Source organism: Rattus norvegicus, chromosome 8, assembly GCF_036323735.1.
Source record: "Rattus norvegicus strain BN/NHsdMcwi chromosome 8, GRCr8, whole genome shotgun sequence".
NCBI lineage: Eukaryota > Metazoa > Chordata > Mammalia > Rodentia > Muridae > Rattus > Rattus norvegicus.
This window is the reverse complement of record NC_086026.1, coordinates 79,674,162-79,690,911: the sequence shown is the minus strand read 5'-3', so window position 1 is coordinate 79,690,911 and position 16,750 is coordinate 79,674,162. Positions and strand designations below refer to the sequence as shown.

The following is a 16,750-nucleotide window of genomic DNA, read 5'->3' as shown; positions in this document are numbered from 1 at the left end:
CACATGGGTTCCCTGCAAGGTGACCTGAAGGCTGCTGCCACACTCAAGCTGGAGGAGCATCTTGAGTCAGCCACTGATGGGCCACTTGGGTAGAGCACTGTCTTAGTCACGGCTCCATGGCCGAGAAGAGACACCATGACCAAGACAACTCTTATAAAGGATAACGTTTATCCGAGGGCTGGTTTGCAGTTTCATCGCCTTACTCCATTATCATAGAGGCAGGAAGCACGATGTGGTGCTGGGGAAGCAGCTGAGAGCTACATTCTGCTCTGTAGCCAGAGAGAGAGAGAGAGAGAGAGAGAGAGAGAGAGAGAGAGAGAGAGAGAGAGAGAAACTAGGTTTGGCTTGCCTTTTAAAACTTCGAGCGAGGGCTGGGGCTTGAGATGTAGCTCAGGGGTTAAGAGCACTGGCTGTTCTTCCAGAGCACTCAGGTTCAATTCCCAACACTTATATGACCTTCAAACCTGTCTATAGCTCCAGTTCCAGGGGGATCTAACACTCTCATCCACATAGGCAAAACATCAATGCACGTAAAATAGAAAGAAGTAAATCATAAAAACAAATAATAAAACTTCAAAGGCCCCACCCCCGTGAAATGTCTTCGGATAAGGCCACACCTCCTAATCCTTCTCAAACAGGGCCACTCTTTGGTGACTAAGCAGGCAAGCAAATGAGCCTATGGGGGTATTCCTATTCAGATCACCACAAACACTTCAGTGGTTAAAAGGACTGGCTTTTCCTCCTTAAAGAAATAAAACAGCAGATGAACCTGTATTTATGAGCGTCTGTGAAGAGGCACAAAGCCGGCCTCCTAAGAGTTACCGACTCCTATAGGATGCAGGCCCTGCTGCCCTAAAGCCCCTCAGTTGGGAAGACACTATCTACAAACAGTTCAAATAAATAATAGAGACTCAAATTGCATTTCAAAATAGCTGTTATTAATAGATGAAAACAAAGCCGACCTATTTATATATTTTTTTTTGCCGGGATTCTCCTCAAAACACTGATGAGTGGGCTAACGAAGCAACCACCAACTGTTTCTTGCACTCTGGGGGTTTGTTTGTGAATCCACCTGACCTGACAGAGGCAACTCACTGTTGCTTGCGAGGCCAGGAAACGTTTTTAAGCATCCTAAATATTTATTGTAGATTTAAAGTTTTCACTCTATGTCTATGATGTCCGACCTGCCTGTGTGTATGTTTGCCCACTACATTCATGACCTGGTTAATCAAAGGGGATCGGATTCTCAGGAACTGGAGTTATGGATGGTTTTAAGTACTATGTAGATGCTGGGAACTGAAACCAGGCCTTCTACAAGGGCAACGAATGTTTTTCACTGCTGTGCCTTCTCTCAAGATCCCTGCCCCTTTATTTGAGATTGGGTCTTTGTCCCTTAGGTTGGCTTTGAACTCACTGTGTAGTCAGGGATGACCTAAAATTCCTGATTTCCTTTCCTTCACCCCGGTGCTAGGCTTGTAAGAGTGGCCTACCACACTGGGTTTTGTTGTGCTTGGGGTGGGATCCAGAGCTTCTGCATGCTTGGCAAACGTTCTACCAACTGAACTATCTCCCTAGCCCTCTGAAACTCAATTTTGTGAATCAAAAAGAGATCCTCCCTCACCTGTCTGGCACATTGGCATTCCCGCTGTGAGTGCAAGAGAACCAAGGGAAAGAAAACAAGTTTTGCCCAGTGGATTCAAAGTCAATTAATAGGAGACACTGGAGATGCCTGCCTGCGACCTTATAAGCCCATCACCCCCAGTGGGATGGGGGAGCTTTTAAAATGGTGTGGGTGGCACCTCCAAGCTGCTGTGTCTGTGCCATATGCCCAGGTCCCCATGGGCAGGCAATCCAGGCCACAGTCACAGCTGCGACTGTGATAGTGACACCAGACTCGAGTCTCATAATGTGCCCAGAGGAGAACAAGAAGGTAAAGCTGACAGCATGCTGTTCTAATTGAGTCGCATTGTCTTCTAAACGCAGAACGAGGTTTGCTTCTCCGTTGTTTTTTTTTTTTTTTTTTTTTTTTTTTTACAGCCTAAGGTGAGCAGTTTCTACACTTGCTGCTGCTCGTGGGTTCATTGTTTTATTTGAGAGGTGCTAGTTCAGATTTTTGTAATTGTGAAAATAACATGCTTATTAAAGTATTTCGAAAATGAGAACAGAATAAAAATATGCTTATCGCTATTGGTTACATTTTGACAGCTATTTTTCTACTATTTCTAAAATGTGCTGTAGAACAGGGCGAGGGGGTGCACACCTGTCATTCTAGCACCCAGCCACGCAGGGAGATTGAGGGTTTGAGGCCACCCTGGGCTCCATAGCAAATTATTTGCCACCTTGGACTAAATTGAGAGAGCCCATGTCAAACGAGGAAGCAAACAAAGTTACTGTCATAACAAACCTTTATTCTGCTCTTTCCAGGGTGGTGGAAGGCGATTTCTGAGCTTCTGGGGTTGATGTAGGGTCTAGACAGTGTCAAGGTATGATTAATGGCACCTGCCATTGTCCAGGTATAGGTAAAGCTGTGTGTCTTGGTTGTGAGGACACACATGCCTCACAGATCATGTATAGTCCCCTCCCCTCCCCACAACCCGCCCCACCTAAGCCTCAATGCCACCTCTGTTCTTGAATATTCTGGGCTGGGAGTTTTAATTTCTCTCCCAGAATGGCTCACCTGGTTTCCAAACTTCTGATCTTGGGATGGGGCAGGTAAACTAACCAAAGAAGGAGCCAGGCCTGATTCCTTGTTCTAGCCTGTTGTCTGAGGCCCATTGGGAACATGGGCAACTATGGCTGTTTGTGGTGGTCTTTCCTCAGTCTGGTCAAGCTGGGCGTGTTGACTTTGGCCGTTAGGCATCTTGACTTGCTTGAGTTACATAGACCTCATCCAAAGTGGTCCTATCCAGATACTGCTCACTCACACCACAGAGGCAAATCCAGCAATCTGGTCCAGGGGAAGCAGAGTGGGGTGTGAGAGATAAGAGAAGACAGACATAGCATTTAAAAGTAGTCTCACACTGGGACTGGTGGTATAGCTCGGTTGGCAAAATGATTGCCTAGAATAACAAAACTGCAAGTTGGATTCCTGTGCTCTGTGTAAACCAGGTGTAGTGGTGAATATTTGTAATGTCAGCACCCTGAGGTAGAAGCAAGAGATCAGAAGTTCAAGGGCATGAAACACAGTGAAGTTGAGGCTGCTTTGTGCTACATGAAGCTGACCCTGAAGCTGTCTTTAAAAAATAAAATGGCTTCAGAGCCTGTCCCTCCTGGGGATCCAGCCAATATTATATATACAGCCACCAAACCTAGGCAATATTGATGAAGCCAAGAAGTGCATGCTGACAGGAGCCTGATATAGCTGTCTCCTGAGAGGCTCAGCCAGAGCGTGACAAGTACAGAGGTGAATGCTAGCAGCAAACCATTGAACTGAGAATGGGGTCCCCGTTGGAGGAGTTAGAGAAAGGATTGAAAGAGCTAAAGGGGCTTGCAACCCCATAAGAACAACAATGCCAAACAACCAGAGCTCCCAGGGACTAAACCACCATCCAAAGACTATACATGGACAAACCCATGGCTCCAGCTGCATATGTACCAGAGGATGGCCTTGTTGGGCACCAATGGGAGGAGAAGCCCTTGGTCCTGCCAAGGCTGGACCCCCCCAGTGTAGGGGAATGTCAGGGTGGGGAGGGGGAACTCCCTCATAAAAGAAGGGGAGGGGGATGGGATAGGGGGCTTATAGAAAGGAAACTGGGAAAGGGAATAACATTTGAAATGTAAATAAAAAATATCCAATAAAAAATAATTAAATGGCCCACGGTCTCTATTAGAATAAAATTTCAAAAACTAAAAACAAACAAACAGAAGGCAATAAAACAAAATCCAAAGTAGTCTCGAGTCTGTTCAAGTCTATGTGTGGAGAAAAGTGACTGTGGGGTCAGATAGGAAGGGGGAACAGGAAATTGCCGGCCTGGGCACAGGGCAGGATGGTGATTTAGTTTGCTCTTAGGTCTCCTACCTTGGGCATCTGTGCTAGGCCAAGTTAGGATGACTTTCCCCAGAGTGAGCAGGAGACATGCAGGCATAGCATTGGGGTCGTGATAGAAAGGATGGAAAATGTTCAGGATCCTTAAAACTCCGAAGTTAAAAACAAAAACAAAAAAATCTCTGACGTTAAGAAGGTTGACCAGATAGCCCAATGGCTAAGGATATTTGCTTCCAAGTCCAGTGAAACCTCAACTCAGCAAACAAACAAACAAACAAACAGAAACAAAACCAAGAACCTTCCCAAAATAAAGGCAAACCTCGGGGAATTATTACACAATCAGAATAACACGAATGACCCTGACCTGTCTGATTACGCTGTAGAGCCACTGTGTCAGAGATCTGATCAATTAATGAATGAGAGATGCCTGAGTCAGGGAGGTGCCCTGGAGCTGACAATGGGAAGATCTGGAACTACCACCTGGGAATTCCGGGACTTATCTAGTGATTGATTATCAGCCTCTTATTTAGCTACTGTAGAGATCCCTTGCACGATTGTAGCAAAGAATCCTGGTGCAAACCACCCAGAACAGATTTTTGAAGCATCCATGGAAGGTCACCGGCCCCAAGCATGTGTTGATGTGTGTTATGAACTCATGTCATATCATGGAGTCAGTGACAGATAATAGGAAGGATTGAGGCTGTTTGATAGTCGGGAGTGTCCTCTCTTCCTTACCAAAGTTCATCTGGTTGAGATTTCTGTAGTTCAGGCATGTGGGTGGCATCAGTGGTGAAGGGGATGATGAAAGTCTACGTTCAGTCATTGGTTTGTACCGATTATCTCATCACTGCCCGAAGTTCTGATGGGGATGCCAGACATACATAGATGGCTCCTAACAGAGGCCCAATGAGTTTTAAGATGGGCTGTCCCATTAATGAAAACCTCACAAAAGTGTCACATAACCTTAAAGGTGTAAATGCTCTCTGATTCCAAACCTCCACATGGGCTTAATTCCACTTTGTTTAAATGGTAGAAGTTCTTACCTTTGGCACCTAAGGACTGGTTGAACATCATAGCTTGTTTGACATGAGTTACTTTTCTTTTTTCTTTAAATGTAATTTGTTTAAATTTTAAAGTTCTTTGTCTGGGAAAGTGAAATGTTCACAGTTTGAAAGTCTAAAAATAAAACACCGGAGAATTGATGCCAAAACAATGGTGTCAGTCAGAAATGCTTCCTCCATCCATGTTGGGAATAGGACTAATTACAGAATCAGCTCGTGGGTACCAGGACTCATTGTTTTAAGCCAATTAACCACAGGCTTGAGAGACCCATGTTCTAAAAATCTTTTTAAAACTCCACTTTTCTGATGAGTTACGACAGCCAAGTATCGTGCATATGTAGGATTTGGTATGAATGGTCATGTCTTACATATGTAGGATTTGGTATGAATGGTTATGTCTTACAGTGGAGTGTTTTTAATCAAGCATATCCATGCCATTCTCTTGGTGGGTAGATGGGTTCCCCCACATCAGCTTCCATGAAACAAGCATTGTTTCTATTTCAGATTCATTTAGAGGCATGTGCTAATTGCTCACCCAGATCAGATCGGCTAAGGTGGTTTATTGAAAATTTCTACAGAGATATGTACAAAATTGAAATCTATTAAGGAAATTGCTTTTGGAACTGGGGGTGTGACTGGTAGGGCACAGTATGTGTGAAGAGTGGTTTCTAACCTCAGGATAGTTTTCAAGCACAAGATGCAGATGGAGAATGAGGAAACTTCTGGAACCTCCATTTGATGGCCCTCGTTGCTCTGCCTGGTAAGGATCAGCTCATTTCAGAAGCATTTCAGTTTCCCAGGCTCATTTCCCCTTCTTGGGAAGCATTTGCTGTTTATTTCATGTGTAAAGTCAAAAAGCACTCACAGCTACAGCTGATCAGTGTTTCCACACAACTTACCAGCCTCCTGGTAGCTTAAACAAGCAGAGTTTGAGGTCCTTTGAGTTCTAAGTATAAACTGTCCAATAATTTAGCACTTATTGTATTTTTTCCAACAGATGTGAATTATTAAAAAGAAAATGGCCCAACAGGACACCGTACTTCCTTCTCTTGTCAACCAGGAAGGGTATACTATCTGGAAAATATGCATCTAAGGTATAATTTTTCTTTCCACCAATTTCACGAAGGTTGCTAGAGGGTGTGAAGGCCATGCATGATAGATGATGCCTTGTGGCCATTGCATTGTAAAGGGTCATTTTATTTAAGTGCAAGAAGAGCACTATTGGTCCCCTTCATGGCTCCTGTAGACCAACCACGTCATGACCTCAAAGGGAGAGATTTCACAGTGGCCCTGGAATAGACTTGAACCTTCCTGCCATTGGTAAAATCACTGTGGATCTTGAGGCAAATGCTCCCATTAGTTCTTTGAAATCAGAAGTTGCTATTGGATGCCAGTGGGGAAATACTGCTCTCAAAAATACATCACATAGTCCACACATTATAGGTTCTTTCTAAATGAGCCATCATTTAAAGAGCGAGGTGACCTCACAGCCACATCTGATTTTCCTGGCTCATCTTGAAATATCATTTTGACAGCAAACAACAAAAAACCCAAACAACAACAAAACCAGACATCATTTCCAGATGGTCTTTTTATGTGTGAACAATATCATGGTACCCCAGGGGACATAGTAGCTCTCCAGAGTTCCCAGCCCTCCTGATTATAGCCTGTGTGGTGTTTGGCCTTCGTTTCTGATTCTGCCTGGTCCCTGTAGGCATTGGAGCTCATAATCAGTGCTTTAGGGGAAGGGAAAAGGAAGCAGGGGTCAACTTAATCTGGCTATCACAGCTAATATGGGGGAGCCATGGTGTGTCCATTCTGCCAGCCTCCTGCTTCTTGGGGATCACAGAGCCTGCCAGTAGCTCATGTAATTCCATGGGCATAATCACCTTAAAATCCTGTCTAGCTCCCAAAGAAAACTCTTTTGTGAGAAACTTTTCTTTGTGTCCCATTTAGCTTGTGCTAGCAGAACATTTGTATTTCCTTCTTTGGGGGGGTCTTAAATCTGGCTTGGAAGATTATCTTTTCCCCAGCATCTTTGAACAATGTGACTCCCTCCTGCAGGCGAGTGAGGACCATGCCCCGACACAGCCAGTCCCTGACCATGGCACCCTACTCTTCTGTGAGTCTGGTGGAGCAGCTGGAAGACAGGATCCTCTGTCATGAGAAAACCACAGCAGCACTGGTGGAGCATGCTTTCCGCATCAAAGATGACATCGTCAGCAGTTTGCAGAAGATGCAGAATAAAGGAGGAGGTGACCGCTTAGCCAGGCTGTTCTTGGAAGAGCATATCAGAAACATAACCGCCATTGTGAAGCAACTGAATCGGGATATTGAGGTAAGGGATGTGCAAGCCAGTGGATCGTCTCCCAAGACCCAGTCCATGTCAGGTTGCCCAGGTCTTAGTCTCAGCTGTCACACAGTCTTGTATCATGCTTTTGTGTGTGCATGCTCATATGTGTATGCAGATGTGTACTTGTGTGTGTAGTCACCCACTCATGCATGAATAGAAGTTGACTTTGGGCTTCTCAAAGCTATGGCTCTCTACCTGTCCTAACTTCATTTCTATCGATGTGATGAAATACCCCAACAAAAAGGATCTTCGGAAACAAATGGTTTTATTTTAGCTTACAATCCCAGGCTACTGTGCATCATTGTGGGGAAGGTAAGGCGGAAACTTCAAGCAGTTAGCCACATTGACACATCCACAGTCAAGAACAAAGAGAAATGAATTCATGTATGCTGCTCTGCTGTCCAGTCAGCCTGATTTCTCCATTAATTCACAACCAACCACCCACAGTGGATTGGCTCTTCTCACATCAATTAACTTAAAACACCACCCCTACACACACACACACACACACACACACACACACACACACACACACACACACACAGAGAGAGAGGGGGGGGAGGGAGGGAGGGAGAGAGAGAGAGAGAGAGAGAGAGATGCTCACAGCTAAACCAGTGAAGACAGTCCCTCACTGAGGCTCTTCTCCTGTGATTCTAGGCCGTGCCAAGTACACAATTAAACTATCTATGGCAATTAGGCTTAGGTTTTTCAAAACCTACTTTAATCAGGGTTCTTAAAGGCTTCAACCTCCCTTCTAGCCCACCACCCACCAGAGATAGGGGGAAAGAAATGTTAATAAGAAATGGGGGTTGTAGACTTATTTAGAAATAGTTTGGGGGGGTGCAATTCCAATCTTCATTGTCAGCAGTCCAGTCCACTAGCAAACACCAAACTTGAATCAGTGGCAGCAGCTTGATCCATAAGAAACAAGAGGTGGAAGAGGCAAGAAGCAGGCGGAATAGAAGCAGCCGGAATACCACCACAAGTTCTTTGGTGCTTTTCTCTCTACGAAGTAACAACAAACTAAGATCAGTGAAGAGAACAAGGCGAACCATTGCCAGAGCATCATCAGCAAAGCCCAACGAAAACCAGCAAAGAGTTGCAAAGTGAACCAAGAACATCTTCTGCTGTCTGCTGGGTCATACCTATGCTCTTTCCAAATACCACGTGTCCTCTCAAGCATCCGCTCCAGCAAAAACATGACATGCTCTTTCACCAGGCAAATTCCAGAAAAACACCACATGTCTGTTCTCAGCAAAACATCCTCTCATGTGTCTGCTTCAGGGAAACATCCTCTCCTAAGACAGTTTCCAGAAAAACATCATATGGCACAACTGAGTCTTCAACAAAACCGGAAATTCCCACTTCACACCACCCTACTTTGTGAGACAGGGTCTCTTCCTGACTCTGAAACTGACCTTTTTGCCTAGATTGGCTCTGGCCAGCAAGTCTCAGAAATCGGCCTGTCTCCGTCTCCCGGCTTTGGGACTACAGGTACTCACAACCATACTTGGCTCTTACTTGGATACTGTGGATCCAAACTCAGCTCAGCAGTTTGCACAGCAGTTACTTAAGGAACTGAATCATCTCTCCAGCCCATCCTCCTTTTTGTGATGTAAGCTCACCATAGCATAGGCTGGCTTTGAATTTGCAACTTGCATCAATCCTCCTGCCTCTGTCTAAAAAAATATATATTGTAGCTGTCTTTAGACACACCAGAAGATGGCATTGGATCCCATTACAAATGGTTGTGAGTCACTATGTGGGTGCTAGGTATTGAACTCAGGACCTCTGGAAGAGTAGTCAGTGCTCTTAACCACTGAGCCATCTCTCCAGCTCCTGTCTTGTCTATTACTACTAGATATTTTTAGAACAGGATCTTATATAGCCCAGGCTGGCCTTGACCTCTATGTAACCAAAGACAACCTTAAACTCCTCATACTTCTGTTTCTACCTCTTAAGTGCTAGATTATAGGTGTGTGCAACTCTGCACAGTTTTGTGGTGTTCGGGGGACCTACACTAGGTTTTGGTGCATGCTGGGAAAGCACTCCATCAACTCTCCAACCCCAGATTTACTTTAGGACAGGGTCTCATGTGTTCCAGCTCACTATGTAGCCAAGGCTATCCTTGAACTCCTGATCTCCCTGTTTCCAAGTTCTGGGATTAAGACTGTGCACCACAGGGCTGGAGAGATGGCCCAGCAGTTAAACGCACTTGCTGCTCCTCAGAATACCTAAGTTTGGTTTATAGCACCCACATGGTGGCTGACAACTTCTAGTACCTCCAATTTCAGGGGGTTCGGTGCCCTCTTCTGGCCTCCTCATACACCATGCAAGTGTACATTCAGGCAAAATACTTACAAGCTAAAGATAAATAAACCTCTAAAAAAGAATACTTTGCCTTGCGTCTTATTTTTACCTTTTTTTTAAGTTACAGATTTTACTTGTGTGTGTGTCTGTTCACATGTGTGAGTGCATGTACCATGGTACATGTATGGAGGTCAGAGAGCGCTTGCAACAGTCAGTTCTGTCTCTCCACCATGTGAGACCTGGGGCTTGAACTCAAGTCATCGACCATAGCAGCAAGCACCTTTACCTGCTGAGCCATCTCGCCAGCCCTGCCTTGTCTATTCTTAATAATCGCCAAGGAGACTGTTGGCAGGAATAGCAGAGTTATATTAAACTTACTGCAGCATTCGATGGCAATTACTGTCCACGCTGTTTGTGTTTAGTCTAAATTTACCTTGCTGGTTATTAAATCACTTTGTTTGGCTCTCAGGGGAGAACTAGACAAAAAGTTTTCCTGTAAACCCTTTCAAGCCTCTGAAGACAGTTAGTACCTCTGTTGCCACTTCAGCCCCTGCTGCTCCGGAGGAAATACTTCTGGGCCGAAGTGATTATACAGCTCATGTTGTATTATTCAGGCGACCGACATGGGGTTAAGACGAGGCCAAGATTGTCTATCCTTAGAACCTGCACATTTATTTCTAAGTTTGAATAACCACAGGGCAAATGCAAGTCAGTTCCGAAAGCTTAAGTGTGACACATTAGGCACGGCCTGGGCTTCCGTCTCCACACAAGGTCAGTGTCTTTGACATGCAACTTTCAGCAATGTGAATAAAAGGTGGATAGCCAGACAGGGAAACCTTCGTTCCCTGTTGGGTGTTGAGTTTTAACCATGCTTCTCTAGACAGATTTGTGTTTTCGTTTATTTGTTTGGAGGCAAACTCTCATGGGGCCTAGGCTGGCCTTGAAGTTCCTAGTAGCCTAGGATTGACCTTCTGCCTCTACCTCCTGTGTGCTGGCATTGCAAGTGTGTACCACCACACTCTGTTTCTATAGCAGCAAATGAGCCCGGGCTTCATGCGCGCTAGATCAGCATGAGCTAATTGAATTACATCTTCCAGACCCTGAATTTGGATTTTTTTTAAAAATAGCTTTATTGAAGTATAATTTATTTACTGCAAAAACTACCTACCAGTATACAAATTAAATGAGTTTTAGTAAATTTGTAAGATTGTACAATTAACACCAATTTTAGAACATTGCCGCTATCCCTTCCCTGAATTCATAGGAAACTGTAGTCCTCCCCCCAGCACCAAGCAATCTTTCCTGTATATGTACTCACTCCTCCCTCCCTCCCTCCCTCCCTCCCTCCCTCCCTCCCTCCCTCCCTCCTTCCCTCCCCTCCCTCCCTCCCTCCCTCCTTCCCTCCCCTCCCTCCCTCCCTCCTTTCCTTTCTTCCTTTCTCTCTCTCTCTCTCTCTCTCTCTCTCTCTCTCTCTCTCTCTCTCTCTCTCTCTCTCTCTCTCTTTCTTTCTTTCTGACAACATCTCACATGTCCCAGGCTGGCCCAAAACTCATTATGTAGCAGAGAGACCATGTATAGCGCTTTGCACATGCTAGGCAATGCTCTCCCCTTTGAGCTGCTTCCCCAGCCGGCATGTAATGCTAGTGAAGTCCACCTCACCTTGTTTTTCTTGTCTATGGTTCAAGCTTTTAGTGGTGTGGCCTAAAACCTGTTTGATTACTAACTCAAGGTTGCAGAGGCTTTCTGCCGTGCTTTCTGCCAACGCTTAGATTTTGTGACTCGCTCTGAGTTAGCATTGGTAAATGGGAGAGGTGAGGTGAGGTATTTTCTAAGTGGAACAGACTGTGAGCTTCTCAGGTAAAAGCTTGCTTCTATTCATCTTCCCATTGTCGAAGCACAGTGCTGGAAGGCAATTGGGAAGGCTGTCTGGGTCATTCGTGCTGCTGTAGAAAAGTACCGGAGAGTGGTTGACTTATAAAGAACAGGAATTTATTTAATATGTGTGTGCACTTGTGGTAATGCATTTGTGTGTAGGTGGGTGGGAGAGCCTGTGTGGCCGAAAGGCAACCTTGGGTGGTCATTCTTGTCATCCTTCAAGCTCTGGGCTTCTCATTTTTTTTCTGAGGGTCTCTTACTGACCTAGAGCTCCCCAAGGAGGGTAGGTTGGATGGCCAGTGAGCCCCAGGATTCCTTTTGTCCCTATCTCCTCAGGGTTGGGATTTCAACTACTCGACTACCATGACCAGATTTTTTTAATGGATTGTGGGGACCAACCTTACGTCTTCATGTTTCAAACAAATACTTCAGTGACTCTGCTATCCCCCAATTTCCCCAGGTCCTTTAAAAACAGGCCCAGGATCCATTCTTTCTAAAGAATTGTTTATTTATTTTATGTATGTGTGTACACTGTTGCTGTCTTCAGACACACCAGAGGAGGTCATCAGATCCCATTCCAATGTGGTTACTGGGAATTGAACTCAGGACCTCTTACCCACTGAGCCATCTCTCTAGCCCCCCAGAATCCATTGTAGAAGGTGCTGTAACTCAGACAGCTTCCCACTGCTGTGATCAAGACTGAGCTTGGAGCTGGGAGGGGACACCATTACTGAACCCAGAGCAAGGCTTATGGAATGAGTAGAGTGAAGGTTGGGCAGGGACACCATTACTGAACCCAGAGCAAAGCTTATGGAATGAGTAGAGTGAAGGCAGGTGTCTGGCCACTGCAAATGCAATGGTGCCTCCCTTTCCGGTGAGCCATAAACGTGACCCACACTCAGAAGCTCATCAGAAGGAGTGCTGAGGCTAAAAACATCCCCACTCCCCAGTGTGCTCCTTTCCCTTCTCCATTTTGCCTCTTGGGAGCTCATCTTGAACCCCAACTTCTATTTCTTTGTCTGTTTGTATTTAAGACACTATCTCTTGTAACACAGGTTGGCCTTGAAGTAGGTATATAGCAGAGGATGACCTTGAACTTGTGGTCCTCCGGCCTCCATCTCCCAGGTACTAGCTGCATAACTCAGAGGGTAACTTTTCAGACTTAGCTTTGTAAATTCAGAGTGCTAAGGGCTGGGGATGTAGCTCAGTTGAGAGCCAGCTTAGTGTGTGGCTCAGGGTTGGATCTCAAATACAACAGAAACCGGATGTGGTGGTGCACACCTATAATCCCAGCACTTGAGAAATAGAGACAAGAAAAATCAGTTCAAGGTCATCCTTGACTGTATAACAAGTTTAAAGTAGGCCTTGGTTACATAAGACCCTGTCTCAAAAAAAAAAAAAAAAGCCCAAAAAACAAAACCAAAGTTTCAGTTCAGCAGTGTAGTGAATTTGAAATCAGTTTGTTTTCTATAAGGTCAAAAACACATTTCATGAAATTATGTCTCTGGCTTCAGCCAGACAGCACTCTCCTTTTCCATTCCCATGAATTTTTGGAGTGTACACATTTTGCAAATGAAAAGACGATTTCTTTTGTAGAGGTGGAAAACTGAATAAAATCTAATTTGGGCAGAATATTTACTTTGCGTCTCTGAATGTTTACTTTCTTGTCACTTGTAATAATTATGCATCACATCGAAGGAACAGCAAGGAAATTTAGACACTTCAGATCCCACTGTGGAATTCAGTTATATGGATTCAGATATATTTTTAACCCGAGCACGTCTGCCCAGACACATCTAAAATGAAGAAGCTTGATGAGACATTCAAAATGCCGTGCTACAGCCAAACTTCCTCAAATGAAAATCAGGACTGTATTAGTCAGCTCAAGCTGCTATGACAAATTACCACAGGCTCAACTGGCAGAGATGTATTACGTGCTGTTCTAGAGAGTTGGAGGTTCAAACTCCTGGGCACCTTCATGCATCTGCACACACACACACACCTGAACACACACACACACACACCTGAACACACACATCCCTATACATCCACAGGCCCCGCTTCTCGCCATCACAGGAGATAGCAGAAGCAAGCTCTTTTCTATTTACTATTTACTTTTTTTTTTTTTTTTTTGGTCATGGAGTCATATGATCCACGCTGGTCTCAAACTTGACACAACAACTTGAGCTCCTAAGCCTTCTTCTTTCTCCTCTGAGTGCTGGAGTAACAGGTGAGCACCGCCATGTCAGGTGTGTGCAGTGTGATGCACTCATGTATGAAATGGTATGGTTTGTGCCAGGCTGCTGCGTCCCCAGCCCACCTGCTGTCACATTGGTGCAGTGCTCCATATGGAACCCAGATCTTTTCAGGAATCCTATGTGTTAGGATTCTTATCCCTATAGCCTACTTATATTCCAAAAAGGTTAGGATTTTAATATAGGAATTATAGGAGGACACAATGCTGGAATCCTAAAAGGAGCTCTTTGTTTCCCAGCAACATAAAATGGGATAGTAGGGTGGTTGGAAAGATGGATCGGTACTTAAGAGCACTTGCTACTCAATCATGAGGATCAGAGTGCAGATCCCAACATCCACATGAGGTGGCTTACAACTGCTTGTAATTTCAGCTCCTGGACACCTGCATGCACCCACACACATACACATACCTGTACACACACACACCTGCACACATACACCTGCCCCCACACACCTGCCCCCACACACCTGCACACATCTGCCCACACCTGCACATACACACCTGCACACACACCTGCCCCCACACACCTGTACACACCTACTCACCTGCACACATCTGCCCACACACACTTGCACACATCCGCACACACCTGCACATACACACCTGCACATACACACCTGCACACACATCTGCACACATCCGCACACACCTGCACACACATCTGCACACACCTACACACCTGCACACATCTGCTCACATACACACCTGTGCCCACGCCTGGCCCCCCCCACACACATAATCAAAATTTAAAAAATCTTTTTGAAAGAATCAAGTTATTATTACACAAGATAATAGTAGTAAGAAAAGATGATAAGTGCATATTTAAGATGATGAGACATTGATGTATTCAGGTTGTATGCAAAGATGTGGTAGGCGTATTTGTGCCAGAGAGCTGGATTCTTACTGAGTTTCTATGTAAATTGCGTGGCTCTTTGTTATTTTTTATTAATGTTTTATACTTTTCAGTTCACTCTAAAGTTTTACTGGATATTGTTCTGTTATAATCATGACTGTAGCTAAGGCTGGTGTTGACATCTGAACTGCACTCCAGTGAGGTGAGAGATTTGGCTCCTAGACTTCCTGTCAAGGGAATTCCAGCCTGCAGCTGAGAGGGCTGGCTCCAGTCTAATCCCTGTAAGGGAGATTTGGGGGTTTGTTACCACACCCCCACAAAAACCATCAGAAGTGGAGGATCCTGAGGTTTGAACCTAGGACCTTGCACATGCTAGGCAACTGCTCAGCCCCTGCGCTATGTCCTCAGCCCTCCCACCGTATGCTGTTGTTTAGGGGGTAGGGGTTTCCTTTATGTGTACAGGTGCTTGCATGTCTGTGAATCACGTGCCTGGTGCCCACAGAGGCCAGAAGAGGGCATCAGATCCCCAGTAACTGGAGTTACAGGTGGTTGTGAGCGTCTGTGTGGATTCTGGACGAGTAGCCAGTGCTCTGAGCCATCTCCCCAAATCCATGCTGCTCTTGCTCTACTCCCTGGGCCTGACTCACTAAGAGGAGACAGATAGAGGCGAGTGCTAAGCGGCCGTTCATCCTGTTGACAGCATTTTGAGTGCAAATAATTTTTTTAACACTTTATAAGTTTTTGAGAATTTTAGACATAATTCATGTATTTAAATATCATTTCTACCCCACCTCATCCCTTCTCCAACTCCTCTGATGTCACATCCCACTCCCTCTCAACTTCATGACTTTTCTTTAATTATTATTACTGTTACATATACGTGTGTGTGTGTGTGTATGTGTGTGTGTGTGTGTGTGTGTGTGTGTGTGCACAGACAGGCACAAAATTGGCTGAGTCCATTAGGTATCGCACAAATTAATTTTTAAATAGTATATGGTGCCTACTTTGGCATTTTTATTACATTTATTTTGTTTATCTTTGTGTGTGTGTGTGTGTGTGTGTGTGTGTGTGTGTGTGTGTGTGTACAGTTTGGAGGTCAGAGGACAACTTTCACGAGTCTGTTCTTTCTTCCTACTATGTGGGTTTGGGGAATTTAATATAGATCGTCAGGCTTGATGGCAAGCACCTTAACTCCCGAGCTATCTCCCTCCCCCCAACATATAAATATATGTTCAAATGTATACATGTGTGTGTGTGTGTGTGTGTGTGTGTGTGTGTGTGTGTAGTGTCTTGTGTAGCCTAGGCTAGTCTCGATCCCCCTCTACAACCAACGATAACTTTGAACTTTTAATCTTCCTATTGACTTCAGATTATTGGTATTACAAGTAGGAGTCCCAAATTTTGTTTTTATTATGGTTGAAATTGAACCCAGGACTTTTTGCTGCACCAGGAAAGTACTCTACCAACTAAGTAACATCCCTGCCCCTGCCCCCTAAACACTTCATCTTGTCTGGTTTATCTTTGAGGTTCTGATCACCAACGGGATAATGATAAATTAAGAACCTTCTTCTGGAAGACCAGGCCTGAACCGTAGAGCTAGGAGCTACATTAATGAGTAATACATTTAGGGTGAGGCAGGGAACTGTTGGAGTGACAGGAGCTGACATATTTACCCAGGGATATGAGTTTCAGCGCTTAACCCCACACCACTCTCCAATGGGCATGTGGGCGGTGAAGACTAAGTAACCATGGTGACACTAGTTTCTATCAGTGAAATAAGACAATGGGATGGAGAGAGACTATAGGTCTGTTTAGAAAAGATGGTTCCATGGGAAGGGCAACTGAAGCCAGCAGGGGACAGTCTAGCTAAGGCTATGTCAGAGGCAGAAAGGAGCAGATGAGAACCAGCAAGCAGCCTGCAGGGTCGTGAGCTGAAGGGAGGGACCACTCAGAACCCTCGAACACCAGGACATGATGCTCGGGGTTTGGCTGTAGAAGCCATTATCTAGGGCTGACGAGAGGGTAAGGGTACTTGTCCAGGCTGATGGCCTGAGTT

At 45.0% G+C, this 16,750-nt stretch overlaps 1 protein-coding gene across 3 annotated transcripts in view; it reads left to right on the top strand.

Annotated features, from left to right (window-relative positions):
* Fam81a (family with sequence similarity 81, member A) overlaps positions 1-16,750 on the top strand; it is a 59,039-nt gene that overhangs the window by 11,881 nt on the left and 30,408 nt on the right. For all 3 annotated transcript variants that reach the window (XM_006243379.5, XM_006243378.5, NM_001108163.1), the window contains 2 exon segments: positions 6,044-6,140; positions 7,111-7,384. In XM_006243379.5, coding sequence (XP_006243441.1) covers positions 6,130-6,140; positions 7,111-7,384 — 285 coding nt within the window. In that variant the 5' untranslated portion in view covers positions 6,044-6,129.